We start from the raw sequence: 20,746 nt of genomic DNA on the forward strand, positions 1-20,746 counted from the left end.
TATATATACTGCTTTAAACTTTTGTACAGCACCCTTTTGGAGGAAGTAACCAAGCAAAATAAATGCACCACAGAGGGTCGTGGAGCACCTTCCAGGGGCTACAGCCATGCTTCATGGGGACCAGTGGTGGAGCTGAATTCAGCCTAGTGGGTCACACAGAACATTGGGGCTTTTTTGTGCTAATCATAATGCTTGCTAACACACAATCTTAACATAGCAGCCAACTCCTAGGGGCTGAAGGGTCTCTCCCCCCCATAAAATGTTCATGGGCACTGCCCTTCAAATAGTGTGCCTGCACTACGTCATGTGATCAGTTATCAATATTTTATTCGAGTTGGCTCCCCTGCAATATAAGCTTTGCATCCACTTGCTTTGTAGGCTGCAGGGTCCTGAGTCCACCTTTGGAAATCTGCTTCCTGGAGCTCAGAGCAAATTCCTGCAGGCTGAGCTAAAACCTTAGGAGCAGCAAGACTGGGGCTTAATAAGCGCCTGTGGCCTTGAAAGCGGCGTGGCAGGCTGGGAGGAGCATCATCTTATGCAAATACAGTCTGGCAGGGATTCCACTGCTTGCCCAGCCCACAAGGGGAAGAACTTGCTAGAGGCCCCGCCCCTAAGGGGAGGATTGGCAGCAGGAGGTATGTCTCTTCCTGCACTTCCAGTGCCTGGACTAGGATCGCTTCCGATTTCCTCTTGCTGCCTGGTGACTGAGCAGGGCGGTGACTAGATTTCCTGTCGGAAGCGCTATGTAGTTTCTGTGCTCATTCCAGACCAGGGACTCAGCTTGTTGTTCTTGTTTAGTCATTTAGTCGTGTCCGACTCTTCGTGACCCCATGGACCAGCGCATGCCAGGCACTCCTGTCTTCCACTGCCTCCCGCAGTTTGGTCAAACCCATGCTGGTAGCTTTGAGAACCCTGTCCAACCATCTCATCCTCTGTCGTCCCCTTCTCCTTGTGCCCTCCATCTTTCCCAACATCAGGGTCTTTTCCAGGGAGTCTTCTCTTCTCATGAGGTGGCCAAAGTATTGGAGCCTCAGCTTCACGATCTGTCCTTCCAGTGAGCACTCAGGGCTGATTTCCTTCAGAATGGAGAGGTTTGATCTTCTTATAAAGGTAAAGGGACCCCTGACCATTAGGCCCAGTCATGGCCGACTCTGGTGTTGCAGCGCTCATCTCGCTTTATTGGCCAAGGGAGCCGGCGTACAGCTTCTGGGTCATGTGGCCAGCATGACTAAGCCACTTCTGGCTAACCAGAGCAACACACGGAAACACCATTTACCTTCCTGCAGGAGTGGTATCTGCTTGCACTTTGACGTGCTTTTGAACTGCTAGGTTGGCAGGAGCTGGGACCGAGCAACGGGAGCTCACCCCATCGCGGGGATTCGAACCGCTGACCTTCTGATCGGCAAGCCCTAGGCTCTGTGGTTTAACCCACAGTGCCACCTGTGTCCCAACCCTTGTATACCCCTCCCTATTTGTGACGCTCCACTGATGTAGTGATGATGTATCAATGATGCTGCTCGAATGGGGTCCGCTGCGGCGGCGCTCCGAAGGAAGCCAGGGAGTGTGCCGCCCACGTAGCGGCCGGCCTGGCGCCGCTCTTCCCCGTGACTGCCCCGCTGGTGCTGCTGCTGCTGGGCCGCCGCCAGCACCGCCGGTGTTGGGGCTACCGCTACTACTCCGCCCCGCCGCAGCAGCCGCCTTGCCTCGTCTCCCGGCCCCTCCTCGCCGCCGCCCGCCCCCGCCATGGCCGGCCCGGCCGCCGGGAGCCGGTCCCGCGTCTACGCCGAAGTCAACAGCTTGAGGAGTCGCGAGTACTGGGACTACGAGGCGCACGTCCCCACCTGGGGTAATCAAGACGATTATCAACTGGTTCGGAAACTCGGCTGGGGGAAATATAGTGAAGTCTTTGAGGCTATAAACATCACCAACAACGAACGAGTGGTTGTGAAAATTCTTAAGCCAGTGAAGGAAAAGAAGATAAAACGAGAAGTTAAGATTCTGGAGAACCTGCGAGGTGGAACAAACATCATTAAACTGATCGACACTGTCAAGGATCCAGTGTCAAAGACTCCAGCTCTAGTGTTTGAATACATCAATAATACAGATTTCAAGCAACTGTATCAGATCCTGACAGACTTTGATATTCGGTTTTATATGTATGAATTGCTCAAGGCCTTGGATTACTGTCACAGCATGGGAATCATGCACAGAGATGTCAAACCTCATAACGTCATGATAGACCACCAACAGAAAAAGTTGCGGCTCATAGACTGGGGCTTGGCAGAATTCTACCATCCAGCTCAGGAATACAACGTCCGTGCGGCCTCGAGGTACTTCAAAGGGCCAGAGCTCCTCGTTGACTACCAAATGTACGATTATAGCTTAGACATGTGGAGCTTAGGCTGTATGCTGGCCAGCATGATCTTCCGAAAAGAACCTTTCTTCCATGGTCAAGACAACTATGACCAGTTGGTTCGCATTGCAAAGGTTCTGGGTACAGATGAATTATATGGTTATAATCTCCAGGTGCACCCGGGAGAGACTCCTGCCAGAAACCCTGGAGTGCTGCTGCCAGTCAGTGTATGCCATAGTCTATACCGACTAAGCAAGGGCCACTACAGCAAACCTCTGCAAGGCTCTACACGCTGAGGATGCCAGAACCTCTGTTCAAACAGCCACACACTTTGTTGCTGGGCAACAGCCCTTGGTGAGATGGAATGCACGGCCACCGTGCCAAGATTCTAGGAGAGACAGTGTGTCATAGTAGACTTGGACCTGGGATAGCAGGGTTAAAAGCCCCACTCAGCCAGGAGACTCCCTGGGTGACCTCGGGCTAGTCTCTCACTTTCAGCCTAGCTGGCCTCACCAGATTCTTGTGAGGAGAAGACAAGGAGAAGGAGAAATATGGACCTTACCTTGAGAGAGAAAGGCAGGATATACATGTCATAAACCACCAGTTGTGAAAAGCTGACCCATACCAGCTGCACAGTATTTCTTCCACAGGATTTTGTACTTGATAGTCCCCTATGCTAGACTGGGAATATCCCTCCCAACTTGCCTGCATTTAGACACAGCCATGAGATTGAAAGTGAAGTCAATTTGGGTTCAAGCAAGACCCGAGGCTTAATGGCTTTACTGAGGCCTCAGCAACAGACACTGGGGAAACAGGGAAAGGGTCTGATTTATATAAACCACAGCCATCCCCTGGCAACACTCACCTAGTGCATGACTGGCTGCATTGTGATGTGGACTCAGGCTCAGAGGAGACAGAAAGCACCTGCTGAAGTCCCTGCAGGCAGCATTGGATACAACCCTGTGTTTTCAGCAGGGGCTTTAAAGTGCAGAAGGGACAAGAAGTTGAGCTTTTCTCCCAGAGGCAAGAAGACCCTTTTCAGTCCTGCTTCCCAGTGTGAACAGGATGGAAGACATTGGCAAAGACAACAATTATTTACGTTGGCTAAGCAGTCCCAATAGAAGTACGCAGGTGGCGCTGTGGTCTAAACCACTGAGCTTAGGGCTTGCCAATCAGAAGGTCGGCAGTTTGAATCCCCGCGACGGGGTGAGTTCCCATTGCTCGGTCCCTGCTCCTGCCAACCTAGTAGTTCGAAAGCACGTCAAAGTGCAAGTAGATAAATAGGTACCGCTCCAGCGGGAAGGTAAACGGCGGGAAGGTATTTGTGTATGAATAGAGTGAGCCTGTGACCTGGAGTCAGGAACCCAAAGTATTAACCATCACAAAAGAATAGCCAGGCTGCCCTGGTAATGCAATCAGTGACCGTTATCAGGTATCCTGGGAGTCAGGATTTCTGCTGGAGACTGCCTCATTCTGTGATGTATGTATGATGTTTTGGCGGGAGCTCCCCCTGTCAGCGGGGGCCACAACTTTATTGGTTACCAACGTGAGCTGTCTGGCTTAGACATTGGGGTGAAGCCAGGCTATATCTTGACTCCTGCCCATCTGCAGGGAGTCCATAGAAGGGTAAACCACTGATATGGGATGCCCAATAACTTACGTCAGATAGTGGCACCACCCTGAGAGGTCCCTGTAGGGGCTGTGACATGGCCCTAGCCCATGCCCAGGCTTTGGACAGTATTCACAAATCCCTTTAACAGGATACCCTTACTGAGGAGGGGCAGGCGAAGGCAACAACATCCCCTGCAACCAAATGGAGGCCTAACCTCACAAAGGTTGCAATGATTGCTACAAGACAGGCGAAAACCAAATGGCCGGTTCCAATTTGCCAAGTGGAAAAAATTCCGACCCGGCCCCAACAACATGGCGACCGACGATTGCCATAGCAAGGTCATATCAGAGCAAAGCATGAAAACAGGGTGGGTGGGTATAGTGGTGTAGAATGGTCAGTTGGTACCTGGGGCAGAACTTGTTTTTTGTCACCCCCTCACATTGAAATTCCCCCTCCACCCCCCCCATCAAAGAAAACCGCACAGGCAGCAATCCATTGTAGATCCCGCCTTCCTCCTTTGTTTTGACAGATCGGGGAAGGCTCGGGTGGGGGGGCGTTGCCCAGTTTTTTAAAAAAACTGCACATTTATGTTTCACAGGGTGCGAAAGAAGGGCTTTGCACATAGCTGTCAACCACCCCTTATTTGGTGGGAAAGTCCCTTATCCCAGGGCTGTGTCCCGCTGCTGTCCCTTATTGATGATGTCCCTTAAATTTCCCAGGTTTCAAAGGAAGCAGCTCCTCTCCCTCCCTCCCCTGCTGGGCAGGGAGGAGGGAGGCTCCAACTTTGTTGCTTAGCTGCGTTGCTCACCCAATAAGGATCTCAGAACGACTGGGGGGTGGAGCTTGCATGCCTTGTGCCGATCAAATTGGCTGCGTTGCCTGGGGACTCGCCTTTGCTCAGCGCTTCCCAGCGGAGAGGTGACGGTGGTTTTCCTTGCTGCATCCCCTTTGCCGGGTTGCTGCGCTGTGGGAACCACCGCTTGAGGCTTCATTTGGCTGCTGGCTGGGCTTTCTGCCTTTGGCTCGGAGGGGCTCAGAAGTCGAACCTACCTGTGCTCTGAAAATCCCTTATTTTGGCTGCTGATCCCTTATTTTCGAGGCTGCTGGTCCCTTATTTTCAAATCTGTAAGTTGACAGCTATGGCTTTGCACCTTTATACAATATGCATGTGTGCTTGGGCCCAGGGTCTTTTGCCTCACCATCCCCACTACTGACTCCCTGTTGCTACTCAGCCTCAAAAAAAAAAAAAAAAAATTCATTGGATTCATTGGAAAAAAATCTAATAACCATAGGCTAGCAGCCAGGGGTAACCCTCTGCCACCGAACAGAGACCCACCTTTGCCGAAAGGATTCCGGACAATGTTCTTCTGCAGCTTGCAGAGAAGGCAGAAGACCTTCCAGTCTGGGAAAGGACTGGTCAGCATCTCAATGGGGTAGCCGGCCCGTCTGCACTTGTCTTTCCACAGAGCGTTCAAGGAGTCCACCAGGTCTCTCCACCAGCAGCACACCCAACGGAAGCAGCGGAGCAGGTGCCACGAGGGGAAGAAGTCAAACACATCCAGCAGGATCTCCAGAGGCAGGTCATTGATGGACACCATCTTCCGCAAGAGAAGTCTTGGCCGAGAGAGGTTTTAGAGATGCAAAATAAATGCAAAGGCAGGAGACCTGGGCTACTCAGACCCAAACCCGCTAGGAATCAATAGGGCTTGCTCCTTCAGAGCGACCTGAAGTTTACAGCATGTTATTCCCTGAAGGAGAACTACTTGAAAATGATTTATATTTAACTCCAAGGGTAGTGCTGTGGGTTAAACCACAGATCCTAGGACTTGCCGATCAGAACGTCGGCGGTTCAAATCCCCGTGACGGGGTGAGCTCCTGTTGCTCAGTCCCTGCTCCTACCAACCTAGCAGTTTGAAAGCACGTCAAAGTGCAAGTAGATAAATAGGTACCGCTCTGGCGGGAAGGTAAATGGCGTTTCCGTGCGCTGCTCTGGTTCGCCAGAAGCGGCTTAGTCATGCTGGCCACATGACCCGGAAGCTGTACTCCGGCTCCCTCAGCCAATAAAGCGAGATGAGTGCCGCAACCCCAGAGTCGGTCATGACTGGACCTAACGGTCAGGGGTCCCTTTACTTTTATCTTTAGACTGGCTAAGATGTGTAAGACTGAATCAGATCAGTGCTGGAGATGCAATAAGGTTGGGGGTACTTCCTTTCATATGTGGTGGACATGAAAATGGGTAAAAGAGTATTGGGAAATAATCCATAATGAATTGGAAAAAAAAATGTTTAAAAACACCTTTCCAAAAAAACACCCCCCTTTTTGTAGGGGATGATTCAGATGGAAATTCCCAGGTGTCAAAAAAGGTTATTTATGTATGCCACTATAGCGGCCCATGTTTTGTTAGCCCCAAAATGGAAAACTAGTGAATGCCAACTTATCTGATGGAATATGCACAGCTTACGGACCTAACTTATAGAATAAGAGAACAAGAAGAACATTTGTTTGGAGAAGATTGGAAAATGTTTATTGAATATATGGGAGGGGAGGGTTGTGTATACTTGAAAACGTGGGCAGCATTAAGATAAATTCAACAGTGTGAATAAGTTTTGAGGGAAGTAATAATGGAATACTGAATGGTTTAGTTTATATAAAATATGCAGGGATTTATGCTATGCAAAATGAACCATGGAGAGAGAAGAAGGGAAGTCATGAATATTTTAAGGTTGTTTAAATGAATATTCTAAATTGCAAAACAGAAAATTTAATAACAAAATTTACACACACACACAAATGCTTTTTTCTTTTAAAAAAATGTTTAGGGGTACTCTCATTTTCCTACTTGTATTGAAATAAAGGTAAAGGACCCCTAACAGTTAAGTCCAGTCATAAATGACTCTGGGGTTGCACGCTCATCTTGTTTACTGGCCAAGGGAGCCGATGTTTGTCCACAGACAGTTTTTCCAGGTCATGTGGCCAGCAGGACTAAGCCACTTCTGGCAAAACCAGAGCAGCGCATAGAAACGCCGTTTACCTTCCCGCCGGAGCGGTACCTATTTATCTACTTGCACTTTAACGTGCTTTTGAACTGCTAGGTTGGCAGGAGCAGGGACCGAGCAACGGGAGCTCACCCCGTCACAGGGATTTAAACCGCCAACCTTCTGATCAGCAAGTCCTAGGCTCTGTGTTTTAACCCACAGCACCACCCGCATCCCGTTCTTTTATAAGGTAAAGGTAAAAAAGGTAAGGGACCCCTGGATGGTTACCGTATTTTTCCCTCTATAACACGCAGATTTTTTCTCCTAAAAAGGAAGGGGAAATGTCTGTGCGTGTTATTGAGCGAATGTGTGGTCCCTGGAGCCGAAAAAGCAGGCAAAAATCAAATCGCGCTTCACGGAGAAGGGAAACCTGAAAAGAGGAAGTGGCTGCTTTCCTGCATTCTGCCTCAGGGTCTTACTGCCCACCGGTCTCTGTTTCCTTGCTGTGTTTGCTGAAACGGAACAAAGAGCAGGGAAAGCCCCTCCCCTCCAGGCAAGCAGAGGGGAAAGCAGAGTGTGTTCCTTCTAATTCCTCTCTGTGCTCCGGTGCTGCTGGGGGAGAGGGAGAGGGGGGGGAGGGAGAGAGGGGGGGGGAGGGAGAGAGAGGGGGGGAGAGAGAGGGAGAGGGAGAGAGAGAGAGAGAGAGAGATGGAGAGAGATGGCTGGCTTGGGTGGGGGGAAACTTTTGCCTTTCTTTTCTCCCTCCCGTTAAATCCCTCTCCTGCATTCTTAGCCAGCTGCTTCTCTGCACACCCCCTCATGTCCCTTCTTTGTTTTTCCTTCGCTCCCCACTTAAAATGTGGTTACAAAGCATAGATCCACATGGATCCTCAGGATCTTTGCATTGGGTCACCCCAAATTCACCATCAGATCACATAGCATGTCCATGGCTACAGCCTGCCCCCCAAAAATCACGCACCCACTGTTGCCTGGGGCTGCAATGGTGCAAAAACGTGGTTAAAAAGCATGGATCCACATGGATCCTCAGGATCTTTGCATTGGGTCACCCCAAATTCACCATCAGATCACATAGCATGTCCATGGCTACAGCCTGCCCCCCAAAAATCACGCACCCACTGTTGCCTGGGGCTGCAATGGTGCAAAAACGTGGTTAAAAAGCATGGATCCACATGGATCCTCAGGATCTTTGCATTGGGTCACCCCAAATTCACCATCAGATCACATAGCATGTCCATGGCTACAGCCTGCACCAAAAAAAATCACACACCCACTGTTGCCTGGGGCTGCAATGGTGCAAAAATGTGGTTACAAAGCATGGATCCACAGGAATTCTCAGGATTTTTGCATTGGGTCACCCCAAATTCACCATCAGATCACATGTCTGTGGCCACAGCATGAAGCACAAAAATGATACATCCACTGTTTCATTCAGAATGTTTTTTCCCTTGTTTTCCTCCTCTAAAAACGATGTGCGTGTTATGGTCAGGTGCGTGTTATAGAGCGAAAAATACGGTAAGTCCAGTCAAAGGCGACTATGGGGTTGTGGCACTCATCTTGATTTTAGGCCAAGGGAGCCAGCATTTGTCCACAGCCTTCCGATCAGCAAGCCCTAGGCTCTGTGGCTTAACCCACAGCGCCACCCACATCCCCCATTGAAATACTGCCCCTCAATGAGGCCAAACTTAGATTCACAAAATGTTTAGGGGTATGTGTACTGCTGCGTACCCCCCCCCCTGAAAAAAGCACTGTGTGGGGATGGGCATGGGTGTGTGTAGGAAACTTGCAGTGGTGGTAGGAAAATTACAACACTGTTGTGGGTTTCAGGGGTCAGTCTGGATCAGTGGCGTGCTACATTTTGGGGTCCTGGAAGCTTTCACTGTCATGAAGCCCTCTTCGCAACCAGCAATGACGTCTGGGTAACTTCTGTTAATCTTCTTCAGTGGGGTTGTTCCACAACAAATCACCACAGTAAATAATAATAATAACTTCCATATCTCAAATTTTGATTAAAATTGCTGTCCTGGATTACCTCCTGTTACACGAAGCACATTTTACAAAATATTCTCTTTTCTGGTTTTTCTAGCAACTTATTCACATACAGTTTCATCCTATGAGAGCTTCCTTGCAATGTCATTTTTCTGGAGATGACGTGCACAACTTACTGTGAGGCTGTCACAACCTCTGGGCTACTGACTCTCAAACCTTTGGGATTGTTAAAATATAGGTAAAGGTAAAGGGACCCCTGACCATTAGGTCCTGTCGTGGCAAGAACAAAAAACCAATCCATTTGAGTCCCTTCCAGTTCTTGGAATCTTGTGCCCAGTGAAGGTTAGGTAAAGGTAAATGGACCCCTAACTGTTAGGTCCTATCACGGACGACTCTGGGGTTGCGGCGCTCATCTCGCTTTACTGGCCAAGGAAGCCGGCGTACAGCTTCCGGGTCATGTGGCCAGCATGACTAAGCCGCTTCTGGCAAACCAGAGCAGCACACGGAAACGCCATTTACCTTCCCGCCGGAGCGGTACCTATTTATCTACTTGAACTTTGACGTGCTTTCAAACTGCTAGGTTGGCAGGAGCAGGGACCGAGCTCACCCCGTCATGGGGATTCGAACCGCCAACCTTCTGATTGGCAAATCCTAGGCTCTGTGTTTTAACCCACAGCGCCACCCGCGCCCCTCCAGTGAAGGTTAGAATCTTATAAATAGAGAATTCTATCATTGAGCTAGTCAGGGGGGGAAATCCCGTAAAACAATAATGTTAGTTGGCCTCTTAAATCAGCATCTCAAATGAATGAATTAGGGTGCAAGAGGCTAGGCTCACTTTCTAAACTCACTTGGGCTGATACAAGGCCAAACTAGATGCAGGATTTTTAAAAAACACAAAGCAGGAGCCCCAGCTGGGGATCACCTGATTAATTAGGATCCCACAAGATGGAGCTGAGTTTTAACCCTTCCTTCTCCAGCTTTGGTGCTAACAAAAACAGCCCTCAAGCTGCTGCTTGGTTTCAGAGCTGGTCTAACATTATAATTAATACGGCTACAGGACAGGAAGCCAGCAAAACCTTTTTTTCAGATCTTTTTCAAAAAAAGCAGCAACTTTGACTCCTCCCCTAATTGAAATCTTTCCACTCCAGCTGGTCATAACAAGGATCTTGGTAAAGTTTGCTTTCTTCCTCCTCCCTCCCAACCTTGTTTCCTTTTGTGCTGTGTGTATTTTTATTTTTTAGTCGTTTTAAGCATGAGGACAGTGCCTTCACATTTCTGAGCTACATTCACAAGCCCCTCCCCTTTTTTTTGCTGGTGAGCAGGGTAAAAATGGTTCAGATAAACAAACACACACAAAGGGAATATTAACGGTATGAAAACAAGCTTCTCTGTACAGGAACAAATTAATGACCGTTCATGCAGGGACTATTGCAGCTGTTTTAAAGTTTGGAGTTTACTCATTTGGTGCTCTGGAGGGAAATAGGAACTAAAAACACATACTCCTTTAAATATATTCCACTACAGCTTAGACTCCCCAACCTGTTTTTCACACTCAACCTTCATTTTATTGCTAGAGGGAACAAAAGTTTTATTGCAAAAGTCTTTTGCTAACAATGCCTTGCATCCAATATTAGTCCTACTCAGAGTGGAACTAATGAAGTTAATGAGCATGCAAGCCAGCATGTGGCGGAAAAGGTGGAATATCAATGTGGTAAATAAAATAAGCCCTAAAAATTCATCCATGCTGATGGCAAATACAGAATACAGAAGCCTAGGCTCCAAGAGGTATGCCACCAGCTATTTTGCCTAGCCTGGAGATAGGTAAGAATTGGCTTTATCAAGCGAAGGAGGGAGTGAAGAGGCACTCTTTCCATGCTCAGAGACCCTATCACCAAAGTGTTGCTGCCTTGAGATTCAACCTCGCAGCTAGTGTAAGCCCTGAGGACACCTCCCAGCCTTACCTCGGTTAAGAAAAGGAATGGCAGCGTCCCAAGCTCTCTGGAAAGACAAAACGAAGGAAGTTTCCGTCTCCGCCCCGCTCAGCATGCAGGAGCAGAAGGCGGGCAAGATAACCCAGGGAGGCGTCAGCGGCCAGGCGCTGCCTCCTTCCTAGGCGGGGCGGAGAAGGGGAACCCCAGCTCATTTGCATTCAGTGACGCGTCTGCAACGTCACGCCCCTTCCAAAAGAACGTTTCCCATGCTAGTGGCAAATCAATGATAGAGAGTTCAATCGCGTCTCCCACCAAGGTGACGTGAGAGGCATTTTCCATATGTTGGATTTTCTTTTTCCTTTTTCAGTTTTTTAAATTTTATGTATACTTTTCAAGTTTATACATTTCACTAATTTTACATTTTTAAAAAACATTTCAGAACTTGACTTCCTTCCGCCTCTTTCTGCGGTTCGTTAAATTTATTTTGAATATCCCCTGCATATCCAAATTAACTTAATTTGCTCATTTATTCATCTACTTCAAATATATACTCTTATAAAACTGCAGGTTATTGCTATAATCCTGCCAATGATCTTATCTGTTTACGATTTATCTATAAATATTCCATAAAACATTTCCATTCTTTTATATAAAAAAGTTTGTTATCTTGAATTCATATTCTTCCGGTAAGTTTCGCCATTTCTGCATATTCCATAAGTTTTTTTATCTATTCTTCCTTTGCTGGGACTTCTGTTTCTTTCCATTTTGGGAGCTAGTAACAATCTAGCCACTGTGGTCGCATACATGGATTTGATTTTCTGTGCACTTTACCCTGAGTTTTAATGACGTTTCTTTTATTTAACAAAATGGGCATATCGCTTGATTGGAAGAAAGCCTAGCAGTTTAGAAGAAATGTGACCAGTTTTGGTTTTTTTAATCAGTTAAAAACATGCAAAATCAACAGCAAAAGTGATGTCAACATCTATGTATCTGGATAGGCTTGTGTGACCAAAAGGTGTTTAAGCCTTAAAGGTAAAGGACCATTAGGTCCAGTCACGGACGACTCCGGAGTTGTGGCTTTACTGGCCAAGGGAGCCAGCAGCTTCCGGGTATGTGGCCGGCATGACTAAGCCGCTTCTGGCTAACCAGAGCAGCGCATGGAAACACTGTTTACCTTCCCGCTGGAGTGGTACCTATTTATCTACTTGCACTGGTGTGCTTTCGAACTGCGAGGCTGGCAGGAGCAGGGACTGAACAACGGGAGCTCACCCCGTCGCGGGGATTCGAACCACCAATCTTCCCAACATCAGGGTCTTTTCCAGGGAATCTTCTCTTCTCTTCATGAGGTGGCTAAAGTATTGGAGCCTCAGCTTCACGATCTGTCCTTCCAGTGAGCACTCAGGGCTGATTTCCTTCAGAATGGATAGGTTTGATCTTCTTGCAGTCCATGGGACTCTCAAGAGTCTCCTCCAGCACCATAATTCAAAAGCATCAATTCTTCGGCGATCAGCCTTCTTTATGGTCCAGCTCTCACTTCCATACATCACTACTGGGAAAACCAGAGCTTGAACCATACGGACCTTTGCTGGCAAGGGGATGTCTCTGCTTTTTAAGATGCTGTCTTGGTTTGTCGTAGCTTTTCTCCCAAGAAGCAGGCGTCTTTTAATTTCGTGGCTGCTGTCACCATCTGCAGTGATCATGGAGCCCAAGAAAGTAAAATCTCTCACTGCCTCCATTTCTTCCCCTTCTATTTGCCAGGAGGTGATGGGACCAGTGGCCATGATCTTCGTTTGTTTGATGTTGAGCTTCAGACCATATTTTGCGCTCTCCTCTTTCACCCTCATTAAAAGGTTCTATAATTCCTCCTCACTTTCTGCCATCAAGGTTGTGTCATCTGCATATCTGAGGTTGTTGTAGGGAAGGCGGGATACTAATTTAATATGGGGGGGGACTCTGATAACGCCTCTTGCTTGCCTAGATGAGGAACAGAGAGCAGCGTGCAAAGGTAAAATTTGCATTCATGGCTCCGCCCCCTTTGTCTCTGGCCCCTCCCATCAGGCATGAGGTTCCCCAGAGGGGAATGAGGTCCTCAGGCTGAGCAGTTTTCATCAGTGCAGTACCGCTTTATTTCCTCTAGAAATCTGACTACTTCCTCACTTTCATTTCTTTATTCTGCTTGCATTCTGGATAGCTCAGTTGGCTAGAGCGTGGTGCTGATAACACCAATGTTACAGGTTCGATTCCCATATGGGACAACTGCATATTTCTGCATTGCAGGGAGTTGGACGAGATGATCCATAGGGGAATTAATTAATAATAATTTATTATTTATCCCCCACCCATCTGGCTCTATTTCCCCAGCTACTCTGGGAAGCTCTCAACAGAATATTAAAAACACGATAAAACATCAAACATAAAAAACTTCCCTAAACAGGGTCCGTTCCAACGCTACAATTCTATGAATCCACCTTTTCATCCAAGCTAGCTCAAGGTGGCATACAGAGTTCTCCTCATTTTATCCCAACAGCCCTGCAAGGGCAGGTTAGGCTGGAAGAAAGCGAGCGGCCCCAGCTTCATATCCAAGCAGAGGATTTGAACCCAGCTCCGAGTCCGCCACTGTATCCGTTATACCACACTGACTTACACCACAGTGTTATCATTTTTTTCCCCTGAAGTGATTCATTGACTTCAGTTCATTATTTTGACACAGCGGAATTGACCGGGGGGTGAGATATATACCATATATCATCTGCCTTTAGTATCACTCCCAGGTACTTATAAGAATGTAAAAAGAGCCTGCTGGCCCAGGCCACTGGCCCATCGAGTCCAGCATCCTGTTCTCACAGTGGCCTAGCACATGCCTCAATGGGAAACCCATAAAGAGGGTTCAAGCACAAAACAAACGTTGCTGCTGTTGTCTCCAGCACCTGGTCTTCAGAAGCATTGCTGCCTCCAACTGCAGAGCCAGAAGAGAGCCATCATGGCTCGTATTATTATTATTATTATTATTATTATTATTATTAATACCCCGCCCACCTTGCTGGGTTTCCCCAGCCACTCTGGGTGGCTTCCAACATAATATTAAAATAGGGAAGTGTCAGGGAACTGCCATTGGAGCCAGAGGCGGAGGGAAGGCTCCAGAGGGATGCCGGAGAGGGTCCCAGTAGGGAGAGAGGCAGCCCATCTGCTGGGGAAGGAAATCAGCATGACACCAGGGAGAAAGGGGGGCAGATGGGGGAATCGGCGAGGGGGCTCCAGGACTCCTCGCCGGAGACCAGCGGGGAGAGCACGGGTCCTCTGCTGCCCACACCCTCCCTGCGCAGAAGAATTCCGCGCAGGGAGAGTAGGAGGAGACTAGGCGTCAAAGAACTTCTTTGCTGGAAGAAGTTCAAGAAACGCCCACTGACGGATTCTGCCAGCGATTGAGACAGCCACGGGAGAGAGGCTGTCCAGACAGAAAGGGTTCACCCAGGTAACCTAGCCAGGAGTGGCGACAACTTACGCACGAGCAACCCCTAGAACCATTACAGGAAGCTTTTAATGTTTAATAGATTATTGTAATCAGGGTCGTCTTCAGGTGTCTTCTCAAAGTCTGGTAGTTGTTTTCCTCTTTTACATCTGGTGGGAGGGCGTTCCACAGGTCAGGTGCCACCACCGAGAAGGCCCTCTGCCTGGTTCCCTGTAACTTGGCTACTTGCAGCGAGGGAACCGCCAGAAGGCCCTCGGCACTGGACCTCTCCTCCATGTTGATCTCATATTTAAAGCCATCCAAATTGGTAGCCATTGCTGTCTCCTATTGAAGAGAGATCCATAGCTTAACTGTGAGCTGTGTAAAGGAGGACTTTCTTTTATCTTAACCACGATGGTATATACACACAAACCAAAAAAAAAACCAACCACCCCATGCTGGGAAAATGCTTTTTTAAAAACAAACAAACATGTTTTTAAAAATACATTGAATTTTGCATAGCTCACTGTCACCATCTAGTGTCACATTTGTATACTTTACAACACATTTAAAACGTTTCATTTGCAGCTGTGTAGATGAGTCCCACGTTACGTATTTGTTCAACGCAACTGCAATACCGTGGGCTGGTTGCATTTTCTTTTTTGCAGTATAATATTGTTTGCAGGGTTCCCCCCACCTTCTCTTACAAAATAACATAGACACACCCACACACACACACCGACACACCCTTTTTTTAAAAAAAAAAAAGGTTAACATCCAAAAACTGCACAAAAACACAACTTAGGGGAAACAACTTCGTAGGACCCAGGATTGCAACCCATTTAGCTGGAAAGCGTGTGTGTGTGTGTGTGTGTGTGCGTGTGTGTGTGGAATGACACAACAGAGTGAGCCCTTGTGTGTCTCCTCGCTCAAGCAGATGAGTGGAACTGTCTTCCCCTTATGGTGGTTCCTCCTCTTTCTAGGGAAATCTGGGTCCCACAGTGATGCTGCTGTTAGTTAGGCCCCCAGAGTCCACACCGGTCACTCCGTGTTCAAAATAGATGTAACGGACTCCGGCAGGGTAGTTATGGAATGTATATGAGCCCTAGAGAGGAAAGAGGAGGAGGAATGGTTAGGAGTCAGTTCAACAAAAGGAAGAGGAAGGAACTGACATTTTCAAGAACCGTTTACTCAAGGCCCACGTTAATATCCCAGAGCTGATTCAATGCCTTTTTCCAGCTAACCTCTCTCCATTCTGTCTCTCCGGGCTCACTTAAGACCAACTCTTCAGCGCGACATTCGCAGAGGACTTCAGAATCAGCAGACAACAGTTTCACGTGCAGAGTGTAGTTGTAGGGGTCCTCGTCAAGGACGTCGCACCTATTTTGGGGCACAAAACGACACATGAGCGATTTCTGAGGAGGAACCGGTCCTGCAAAAAAGAGCTGATCACATTTGGAGAATTTGCAGCTGCCTGCTTATTATGCATTTATTTAGGGTATCTGTATGGAAGTGAGAGCTGGACCATAAAGAAGGTTGATCGCCGAAGAATTGATGCTTTTGAATTCTGGTGCTGGAGGAGACTCTTGAGAGTCCCATGGACTGCAAGAAGATCAAACCTATCCATTCTTAAGAAAATCAGCCCTGAGTGCTCACGGGAAGGACAGATCCTGAAGCTGAGGCTCCAATATTTTGGCCACCTCATGAGAAGAGAAGACTCCCTGGAAAAGACCCTGATGTTGGGAAAGATGGAGGGCACAAGGAGAAGGGGACAACAGAGGACGAGATGGTTGGACAGTGTTCTCAAAGCTACCAGCATGAGTTTGACCAAACTTCGGGAGGCAGTGGAAGACAGAAGTGCCTGGCATGTTCTGGTCCATGGGGTCACGAAGAGTCGGACACGACTAAACGACTAAACAACAACAAAGGGTATCTGTGCCCTGCTTTTCAGCCAAAAAAGCCCCCAGATCAGCTTACACAGAACTGAAACTGAAAACTAGACCACCCCTTCTCGCAGGCTTTCAATCTGCAGCACTTGCTTGCAATCTGCAGCACACAAGAGAGAGAAGGGACAGGGAGGGAAGAGGAAAATCAAAACGTGGGCACCAGTTTCTAAACAGTTGTACCTATAGGGACCAGCTGGCACAATTCAGGGGAAGGAGGTGAAGCCCTGAGATCTTTGAAACCACTAGGAACTTGTTGCTTCCAAATTAAACTGAGTTCTGCTATCTATTGCGTTCCTCGCTTTGCCCAGAAATCATGGCAGACGAACAACCCCAACGGCAGGGGTTTGTTTTGCTTCTGCTATCAAAAAGGGCTACCCAGCCCCAACCCCTGGTTTCATCGACTCTGGCACTCACCAGTCTTTCACAACAATATCAGGCTTGACTTCGTCCATCAGCTCATCCCAGTAGCCATGATCCTTTAAGACGATGACCTGGCTTTTGGGTGTGGGCCTGAAACAGAGATCAAAACCATTATCACCATCACCCATGTGGACCCATTGATATTGGGTTGGAGAGCATGGGTGGGAAATCTCAGGCCCCAGAGCCAACTGCAGCCCTCCATACCTCTCTGCCTGGCCCAGGCTGCAACCCCTTCCCGGCCACATGCCCTACTGACTTTGACAAACTCAGCGACCCAACTCAGAAGCTTTTACCCTCCACGAAAGCATGCAAAGTTTCAACTCCCCATAGCAAACTCACACTGGACAAATAAGTAACTGCTAAGCTCCTTACCTCTCTCGCCCTGACCTAGCCACATGATCCATGCAACGGTCACCTCCAGACTGGATTATTGTAAATCACTCTACGTGGGGCTGCCCTTGAGACTGACCCAGAAACTCCAGCGCGTGCAGAATGCCGCAGCGAGACTCCTTACGGGGTCCTCGCTGCGAGATCACATTCACCCGGTGCTATACCAGCTGCACTGGCTCCCGGTGGAGTACAGGATCAGGTTTAAGGTGCTGGTTTTGACCTTTAAAGCCCTATGCGGCCTAGGACCCTCGTACCTACGGGACCACCTCTCCTAGTATGTCCCACAGAGGAAATTACGGTCTTCAAACAAAAACATCTTGGAGGTCCCAGGCCACAGAGAGGTTAGGCTGGCCTCAACCAGAGCCAGGGCTTTTTCGGCTGTGGCTCCGATCTGGTGGAACGCTCTGTCACAAGAGACTAGGGCCCTGCGGGACTTGACATCTTTCCGCAGGGCCTGCTGGACAGAGCTGTTCCACCAGGCCTTTGGCCAAGGCACAGCCTGACTTCCTCCTTTGGCAATCTTCACAGAACTCTAGCCCAATGGTTGCCATTAATTTGATTTGAATTAATTTTATAATGAAATGATTTTAGAATGTTGTATTATTTTATTGTTGTTAGCTGCCTTGAGCCCGGCTTCGGCTGGGGAGGGCGGGATATATATATATATATATATATATATATATATATATATATATATATATATTATTATTATTAAACACATACCACCACCACCCCAAATTCATTTGATTGGGAATGTGCTCCTTACCCGCTAAATGCACCAAAGCACCATGTTCCATCCTCAAAGGGAGAGTCATCCCTTGACAGCTTCCCTACATCCCAGGCCTCTTCTTGATCTGGCCCAATTTGCCAGGAGTTCAGGCCCTCTGTGGCGAATCCAGAAAGAAAAGGACAGTGAAAGGAAAGGATGCATACAGATATTGAACCTGGGATTTTTGCACTCCCTACACACGAACACTGTCTCCAGATAAAGGTAATCACCCGAGGCAACCAAAACTATTTCCTTCCCGCCAGAGTGGTACCTATTTTTCTACTTGCACTTTGACGTGCTTTCAAACTGCTAGGTTGGCAGGAGCAGGGACCGAGCAACGGGAGCTCACCCTGTCCCGGGGATTCGAACCGCCGACCTTCTGATCAGCAAGTCCGAGGCTCTGTGGTTTAACCCACAGCACCACCCGCGCCCCTATCTAATGCTTATTTTTTGAATTTTGAATTTTATGGTTATTCATGTTTTTATACTGTATTTTATGCTGCTTTTATAATTAAATGTTTTAAATTTGTTGTTAGCCGCCCTGAGCCCGGTTTTTGAACCGGGAAGGGCGGGGTATAAATAAAAAATATTATTATATTATTAAGATTTATGGTGCAGGAGAAGTCTGGAAGAAGTTCTTGCTCCCCACCTTCGCCGCAGGGATTCCTAATGAGGTTCTTCTTCATTCTGCAAAGAATGTAGAGAGTCTTCCAGTCAGGGAGAACACCGGCCAACACCCCAAGTGGGTAGCCGGCCTGCTCACACTTCTCTTTCCAACCCGTGTTCAGAGTGTCCACCATGTCTCGCCACCCGGAGCAAACCAGACGGCAACTGCGAAGAAGGAACCAGGAAGGGAGCCGAAGGAAGATCTCCAGCAGCATCTCCTTGGGAAGGTCCTCAATATTCACCATCTTCCTTCGGGAAATGGAAGAGAAAGCATCTCAAACTCTGGGATTTGCTCCCGCAAGAAGCAGCAATGACCGCTGATTCGGATGGCTTTAAAAGAGGATTAGACAGAGATGGAAAGAAGATAAAGTCCCCGCCAGAGAAGAATGGCAGATCCAGTTGATGGACTATGCCGAAATGGCCAAAAGGACCGGAAGAGTCAGAAATCAGGAAGACCAAAATTTTTATAGGGAATGGGGGGAATTTATAACTTACCATAAAAACCATTGTAAACAGTTAAAGTCGTTAGTAGGATTGGAATATCACTTGTAGTTTAATGGTGAATTTTGGACACAATGGAGAGGTAAAAAAGATTTTGGATTATCATAAGAGATGCTGGAGGAAATGATTAACAATAAGACCCACAAAGGGGGAGGAGGGAAGTCCAAGAGATTCCTTGGAATTTTGTTTTTATGTTGTACATTGGATATGTGACTGTGAATTTTTAATTTGAAAAACCAAATAAATAAATTTAAAAATAAATAAATAAGGATTAAACAAGGTAATGGAGACATGAGAAGAGCCTGCTGGATCAGGCCAATGTTCCATCTAGTCCAGCATCCTGTTCTCACAGATGCCTCCAAGGGAAGCCCACAAGCCAGAGAACCATCTGTGGTTTCCATTGTGATGGCCTGGGACTCGGGCTCGAACCTGGAACCAGAGGAGTCTCAGTCTGCACCGGATCCTTTGCCTCAGGCATCATCTGAAATAAGTCCTAATCCTGAAGGGTCCCAGTCTGCACAGGCTCCCCTGGAACAAACACCAGCTGGGCCGAGTCAGGGGCCTGAGCCTGCCCTGGCTCCAGATGCGGGGATTACCTCGTTGTCATCACCTGGGCCATCACTTACAGCTGCTCCACTACCGGTTGGGTCAGGGGAGGCTGAAGCGACCTCTGGGTCTAGTAACCCACCGACGTCTCCCGAGCTGCAGAGACTCAGGTCTGAGAGAAGGAGAGACCTGAATACTCACAGGAGGAGTGCTCACCTTCGGGCGAGAAGGGAGGTGAGTCACCAGGGGATCAGGACCGGCTGCTACCCTGACAAAGATAAAAGGCTGTCGGACCCTGCCCCAGGTTGCGGGAGCAACATTGCTGTATGCCAGACCCTGCCTGAGATCCTGTACCTGTCCTTGCCTGGGTTCCTGCCTCGTGTCCTGCCTTGACCCTGTCGGACTGACTCCTAGTGGAACCTACAGATTCTGGACCGGACCTGGACCATGGTTCTTGGGTTACCCTCAGGCACAGCACATCCAGCAACTGACATGCAGAAGCATTGCTGCCTCCAGCTGTGAAGGCAAAGCACAGCCATCCTGGCTAGCAGCCACGTATCTCCTCATCTTCTTCCATGAGTTTCCCTAGTCCTCTTTTAAAGCCATCCAAGTTATTATAGAATCGTAGAGCTGGAAGATGCTGGGGACACGATTGGCACTGAGGGTTAAACCACAGAGCCTAGGACTTGCTGATCAGAAGATCGCTGTTCAAATCCCCATGACGGGGTGAGCTCCCGTTGCTCGGTCCCAGCTCCTGCCAACCTAGCAGTTTGAAAGCACGTCAAATTGCAAGTAGATAAAATAGGTACCACTCTGGTGGGAAGGTAAACGGCGTTTCCGTGCGCTGCTCTGGTTCACCAAAAGTGGCTTAGTCATGCTGGCCACATGACCCGGAAGCTGTACGCCGGCTCCCTTGGCCAAGAAAGCGAGATGAGGGCTGCAACCCCAGAGTCAGCCATGACTGGACCTAATGGTCAGGGGTCCCTTTACCTTTACCTAGAGCTGGAAGGGACCCCGAGGGTCATCTAGTTCAACCCCCTGCAAGGCAAGAATGAATCCCAGCGAAAGCATCCATGGCCATCCCAGCTCTGCTTAAAAACCTCCAAGGAAGGAGAATCCACAGCCTTCCACTGTTGGTGGCCATCACTGCTTCTTATTTTCTGATCATGGGGGAAGTTCCTT

The 20,746-nt window shown here is 48.3% G+C and overlaps 2 protein-coding genes across 2 annotated transcripts; one reads left to right on the forward strand and one right to left on the reverse strand.

The window, feature by feature from the left end:
- Positions 1-1,728: 1,728 nt before the first annotated feature.
- Positions 1,729-2,711, forward strand: LOC128420334 (casein kinase II subunit alpha'-like). The gene is made up of 2 exons (XM_053401939.1): positions 1,729-2,526; positions 2,676-2,711. Exons 1-2 carry the CDS (start codon positions 1,744-1,746, stop codon positions 2,709-2,711), a joined length of 819 nt encoding a protein of 272 aa, XP_053257914.1. The 5' UTR covers positions 1,729-1,743.
- Positions 2,712-15,260: 12,549 nt separating this feature from the next.
- LOC128420414 (F-box only protein 44-like) lies at positions 15,261-18,771 on the reverse strand. Its single transcript, XM_053402006.1, has 5 exons — positions 18,501-18,771; positions 17,849-17,966; positions 16,687-16,782; positions 15,571-15,706; positions 15,261-15,431 (listed from the first exon to the last, which is right to left on the reverse strand). The coding sequence occupies exons 1-5, from the start codon at positions 18,760-18,762 to the stop codon at positions 15,306-15,308; spliced, it is 738 nt and encodes a 245-aa protein (XP_053257981.1). The 5' UTR covers positions 18,763-18,771; the 3' UTR covers positions 15,261-15,305.
- Between the last annotated feature and the right edge of the window lie 1,975 nt (positions 18,772-20,746).

The sequence above is a fragment of the Podarcis raffonei genome, chromosome 8 (assembly GCF_027172205.1).
Source record: "Podarcis raffonei isolate rPodRaf1 chromosome 8, rPodRaf1.pri, whole genome shotgun sequence".
NCBI lineage: Eukaryota > Metazoa > Chordata > Lepidosauria > Squamata > Lacertidae > Podarcis > Podarcis raffonei.

Bases quoted from the DNA above. Each gene is read 5' to 3' on its own strand.
- LOC128420334 (XM_053401939.1), top strand. From the start codon at position 1,744: ATGGCCGGCCCGGCCGCCGGGAGCCGGTCCCGCGTCTACGCCGAAGTC. The intron at 2,527-2,675 runs GTGCACCCGGGA...CTGTTCAAACAG, and splicing joins TATATGGTTATAATCTCCAG to CCACACACTTTGTTGCTGGG.
- LOC128420414 (XM_053402006.1), bottom strand. From the start codon at position 18,762: ATGGTGAATATTGAGGACCTTCCCAAGGAGATGCTGCTGGAGATCTTC. The intron at 15,707-16,686 runs GTGAGTGCCAGA...GCCCCAAAATAG, and splicing joins GATATTGTTGTGAAAGACTG to GTGCGACGTCCTTGACGAGG. The intron at 15,432-15,570 runs GTTAGCTGGAAA...TTTCCTCTCTAG, and splicing joins GAGAGACAGAATGGAGAGAG to GGCTCATATACATTCCATAA.